The sequence below is a fragment of the Lissotriton vulgaris genome, chromosome 4_1 (genome assembly GCF_964263255.1).
Source record: "Lissotriton vulgaris chromosome 4_1, aLisVul1.2, whole genome shotgun sequence".
In the NCBI taxonomy this organism is placed as follows: Eukaryota; Metazoa; Chordata; class Amphibia; order Caudata; family Salamandridae; genus Lissotriton; species Lissotriton vulgaris.
Genome location: NC_141691.1, coordinates 2,066,841,693 through 2,066,847,491, shown reverse-complemented (window position 1 = coordinate 2,066,847,491; position 5,799 = coordinate 2,066,841,693). Strand labels below are relative to the sequence as shown.

At 45.0% G+C, this 5,799-nt stretch overlaps 1 protein-coding gene across 1 annotated transcript; it reads left to right on the top strand.

Annotated features, from left to right (window-relative positions):
- The first annotated feature begins 4,448 nt into the window (after window positions 1-4,448).
- Window positions 4,449-5,585, top strand: LOC147725005 (uncharacterized). The gene has a single exon (XM_086918145.1). It carries the CDS (start codon window positions 4,449-4,451, stop codon window positions 5,583-5,585), a length of 1,137 nt encoding a protein of 378 aa, XP_086774271.1.
- The last annotated feature ends 214 nt before the right edge of the window (window positions 5,586-5,799 follow it).

Sequence of the window (5,799 nt, the reverse complement as noted above, 5' to 3'; positions counted from 1 at the left end):
AAGGATTTAGCCACTTCTGCTAAAATGAGGTTCTGTTAGTCTTGAAATTCCCATCCCTGCAATGCACGTAGTCAATGCTGTTACATGGTGTATTAGGTTAGTAGTGCTTGGCTAAATAGATATCATTTGCGTTCACATTGTGCAACTCACTGAGTTATCCCCGTAATGTGCAGGCCCCTATGTGCAAATACAACTCCATTTTGTTTTTCATAATCCTCGTTAGACTGCTTCAACTAGGCCCGAAGTAGGCCACAAAATGTTTACTTTGCTTGCCTCAGCAGAATACTGCATTTCGTAATTCTTTTTCATCTTCCCTCCCAGGGCAGTTTTCTAATGTACTACTGAATAAGCCATTCTGTATGCCATGCTTTTCTGAGTCTGTAGTTTCTGCTCCCACGTTAGTAGATGCTGAGACCCAGCTCCATGGCTTTGAGGCCCTGATAGCTTATACATATCAGGTGGGGTGTTAGCTGATCCCACTGTACCCGCATTGTTCCATCTTCAGCTTGAGCTGGTAGTTTTCCACTATGGGTGTGGTTGGGCGTTATTGGAAGGATAATTATGTTTTATGGACCGTTAGGGAGTCAGTCTCGGCGAACGCCTCAGGGTGCGGGTCAGACTGCGCTCTCTCTGCAGAGATATACTAATAAAGTAAGTTTGCATTGTCCACTGACTGACCTATTCTTCTCTGGGGAAGGCATAGCAGGTGGTTGTGTATATAACCCGCAGGGCGCTGAGGGCCCATCCTTCACCATGCTGTGCCATTTTTTGAGAAGTTGATTTATATGGTTAGTTAATTTCCAGATAGGGTTCACAGCAATTTGTTCATAACATTCGATGTTGTTCAATTGGGAGAAAATCTCAATTTCATATTCCGTACTTGTCATGATTACAATGTCCTTCCCCTTATCTGCCTTTTTAATGGTGATGCTATCATCTCTCCTCAAGTGTAGCAAAGACTGTTTCTCCCCATATGAAAGATTATCATTAACATGTAGGGGTCAATGTTTATTATTGTTGTATTTGTCTACATCTGTGAGTACTACCTTGTGAAAGATAGCAATGTTGTTCCCTGTCTGTAGAGTAGGTGTCCATTTAGATTTCTCTTTGAGTCCGCTCAATATTGCTACATTGCTTACCACATTCAAATCCCTCATGATAATATCCGCAGTTACAACCTCATCCTCCCAAACTGTCAGCGATAACAACAATCTAGTATCCATTATATCTTGAATGGAAAATTCACTCAACTGATGCCTTTGGTATTCTTGATTAGTTTCTTTATTGCCTTCACTATGTAACAAAGTGTTTCTTAATTTTTACACGTCTAACAAATCTGTATAGATCGATCTTAAGATCACCCATATTGCCATTATTTTTAGGGCAAAAACCCATTCCTTTTTTCAATAAAGACATTTCATCATCATCAGACAAATTCTTGGTTGACAGATTCACCACATTGACATCATCTATTTTTTCTGGTTCCATGACCTTATACGCATCCATGTTCTCTCTCCCCATACAGCCCCCTCTTTTACCTCTTCCTGTCTTGGGCTTGGTGGGGGACGCCTGTTTTGTTCCCTGTTGCCTCTCTTGATTCTCTGAACTTTGTGCAAAAATCTATTCTCACTGCTTGAAGTATCTATTGACCTCTCCCCTCGCTCAGATTCACCTCCACTGGCGACTGGTGTATCTAAAGAAATGGAACTGAAGCTAATAAAAGCCCCTCCCTTAGCTTTATTTTGATCATCTTTTGTCACTAAATAATCATACTTCTTTGCGAATGTTAAAAATCTTCCGTTTAGGTAGTCAAATTCATCTTTCCTTAGTTTTTTCGTTTTCCTTTGTTTGATTTCTGACAGATGACGTTGCATGACATCTTTCAAGATATTATAGGTTTTTTTCAGTTGCCTCTGGGAGATTTAAGGATTTAATCTCAAGTTCTAGAACTTCTATCTCCCTTTGTAGTTTTGTGGCCTTCCTGTCACAATTTTCTATCAGTATCCCCTTCAATTTGTTAGAGTATTGGTAAGTTCCGCTTCCCATGCCACTAATAAGTCTGTATCTATTTCGTCGTAGGTCAGTATAATTTGGGATCTAAGGCCCCTGGGTATCCTTTGCAACTTGATGTATTGGCGCAAGGTGGCCCTGTCCCACCACTTGGACACTTTATTTCTGCGTAATCTTTCTACTCCAAGAAACTCACTTAAAATGGGCAGACAAACATAGACTCAAGACATAAAAGCTACTCCCTAATACAGATCTCCTGCAGGGACTAAACAAAAAGGGGTGCCGCTCCTTTTCCACAACACAACTAAAATCCAGACTGAAGGCATGAAAACGGACAAGGGTGGAAGTGTGATAATGGTAAAAGGGAAGCTGAGGGGGAGGATGTGCACATTTGTGTCGACCTATAGACCCAACACAGGCCAAGCCGCGTTCGTGAACTCATTGACGAACATGCTAGGAGGGTTCGCAGAAGGCCCAATACTTCTCATGGGGGACTTTAATATGACCTGGCAAGCAACAGAGGATAGCACACATGCACACAGGGCACCCACAGGTAGTTTCCCCAGAGGAATGAAACAGACCACATGATGGACCTCACCGACGCGTGGAGGTCAATCTGTCCAAACACAAGAGATTATACTTTTTTCTCGCATGTACACGGATTGTTTTCAAGACTAGGCTATATAGTCCTCAGCCAATTGCTACAAATGAGAAGGAACACTCTCAAATTCGCTACAAATATTTCAGTCCAGAACAAAGTTTTCTCAATAGCTTAATTCATAAACAAAAAGAGGTTGTCAGGCAGGTCTTCGTTGTGAAGTGTTAATTTTATTCACAACCGCAAATCACAGCATCTTTTGTTCAAGATCAAATCATTCTTGCCAGCCTACATGTTTCGTCCTGTGATGGACGTCATCAGGGCTGCAAGGAAAATATATATACATACTGATCAGTATTAGAATGTACATTACATGATATATATTCACAAGTCCATTTATACAACAAAAAGCATAATTCATTATTAGAACATTGGAATGTTGGGAGCTCCATTGAAAACAATGGACTGCTCTGAGCTTATAATGGCTGGTATAAGCCTGGAGCTCCAACATTCCAATGTTTCTTTGTTCACAGCTCGGACTGTGAACAAAGGCTTCAGGGAACCTGAGGGGATTCCAATCCCCTCACCCTCCCAAAAGGCTTGATTTTTTTTGTTAGAACATTCTGTCCTCTAGTAACAGAATGTTCTAATAGCCTTATAGCCCTTCGTAGATGGGCTATACCGCTATTAAAGTCCCTCTCCCTTGTTAAAGGCCCTCGCCTTCGGCTCGGGGCCTTTAACGCTGGAGAGGGCCTTTAATAGCCGGTATAGCCCTCTACGGCGGGCTATAAGGCTATATTAATTTGCTCTGTAAACACATTTAGTTAACCTCCTGCCTATCTCCATTCTGCAAATAATATCCCAGACATAAAATTAATACATGTCTCTAACTGGTTCTCCTCTGTTCAAACGCAATTTATAATCTATGATGTACATTTTAACAGGAACAATCAAAGGGACATACCTATGTTTATTAATCCATCAAGTTTCCAATTCTTAGCAATTACTTTGTTATCCACGATCATCAATTCGATGCTGAGAAATTCTAGCGGTTTGCCGCTGGAGTCATAATTCTATGTCAGTCCACGGAGGCGAGGATTATGCTTCTCTAATCTTTACTGACAAAAACAGCAACCAATAAAACTTTAAACTGGCATGACCCCGGAAGGACAATCCCCTCCACTAGTCTGCACCAATCACTGTCTAGTCCAACACATAACAGTCTCTGTAAACAGGAAGGCCTCCTCTTTCTTTGCTGCTGCAGCAGCGAGTTAAGTGCCTTTTCCCATACTTTCTATGTGGTTATTGGTATTGGCATTTGCGGGGTATTTGCAGTTGTGGCGCTTGAGCGCTTTCACTGGTATTGCCCCGTTAGTGATTTATGTGTTTATCGCCGTTAGGTGTTTATCGCCGTTTTTGAGTACTTTGAGCGTGCGCGTGTAGCGCGATTCGGCGGAGCGTGTTGTGCGCGACAGGGGGCGGTGGAGCAGGAGGAGGCAGACGCAAGTCTCTCGCGCACAAGGAGCAGGCGAGTTCGGGCCCCATACGCTGTGCGCATGCGCGAGGCGCCGACTTTCGTTTTGAGTTGCCGGTTGCCTCGCGCATCTCGTTTATCAGCTCTGCATCAATCCTTGGCCTCACAGAACGCTAACCGGAGTGTGTCCGGATCCGAGCCAGGCTCGAGGGGAGCATTTGTGTGCAGATAAGAGGGGTCTCCTTCCACCTTTAAGGTTTGCCTCACGGTGTGGTGATATTTGGACTTTGGTGTGTGTGTGTTTGAGGCACCCCTGGGCTGCTCCCCCCCTTGAGATTTTCCTCCTTACCTCCCAGCTTTAGAGCTATGGCGTACTATGCCGAGGAGGGTGACCAATGGGTCGAATATAATGAATATGAAGAGTATGAGCCACAGGAAGAACAGTTGGAGGAAAATTTGGTGGAGGCCCTGGATACTCATGTCCAGGGGTCAGTTAATAAAGCCCTAATCAAGACCCTCAAGCCTTTTACTAAACCCCTGCAGAAATATGGCAAGAGAAAGTTTAAATCAGCCCGTAAGGGTGATACCTCCACTCCCTCGGGACAGGTGTTGGCACAGATGGCCAGGAATGTCATAAGGGATCATGGCTCAATGGCTAACTGTACTTCGGGGGACACTTCCCCATCCCCGCCGGATACCTCGGATTCGGAGGTGGAATCAGTGGCTTCCAGGAAGAAAAGCAAAAAGGTGAAGCACACAGCATACAAGGCGGATGATAGCCAAGCCCCTAAGACCTTGTTGTTTGACCCCAATAGCATTGTGCACCCTAGATCTACGGAATGGGTGCCCTGTCCTGAAGTGGCGCATTATGTTGGTAATAATTTGCGTCAGGGCTTTGAAGGTGGATTTAGGACCACTTTGAGATCTGAATGTCCCAGACCCTCTTTGACTGGCAAGGTAGCAGAGACGCCTGACTTGGACCCCAATATGGCGGCGTTCATGAGGAAGTTTGCAAAGGATCCCAAGAAGGGGCTGGATAGGGCATGGCGTGGGTGCCAAGACAAGTTGCTAGACGTTTCGGGACCCCTCATGAAAATTCTGGATGCCGCAGTTAAGGCGAAGGAGCAAAATGTGCCCCTGGACGTGTCAGATGTCCTGGAATGGGCACAACGGGCCATGTGTTTCTTGGGGAATGCTAATGTAGCCCTTTCCACGGAGCGGAGGCGCTCTTTCCTTATGAGAATCGATTCCCAATTGGCGGAGATGGCCCCCACTGAGGCGGGTTCCCTGGCTAATGGGATGCTTTTTGGAGATAAATTTGTGAAGGAAATGGGCAAGTACGTTGCCACCTTCTCCGCTTTAGATAAAGCGCAAACAAACATCAGAAAGGTGTTCCACACCGGTGTTTTTGACAGGGCCGGACGTCAAAGAGGTCGAGGGTCCGGCCGAGGTTTTAATCAGACCTCGCGTGGAGCGGAGCAGAGAGGCAGAGGCAATCAATGACCCAATTTCTACCCCTCCCGCAATCGAGGAGGTCGTGGCAGAGGTCAGAGAGGAAACTATAGAGGACAGCAGAATAACTCAGGAGACAATTCCTACTCAGGTACGAGATCTATGTGCATCAGAACACATGGTGGGAGGCAGGTTGGCTCTCTTTCTTCAAAGGTGGCGAGAACTCACATCCGATCCCTGGGTGTTACAAACAGTACAAGGGTAT

Coding starts and splice junctions, on each gene's coding strand:
- LOC147725005 (XM_086918145.1), top strand. CDS start 4,449: ATGGCGTACTATGCCGAGGAGGGTGACCAATGGGTCGAATATAATGAA.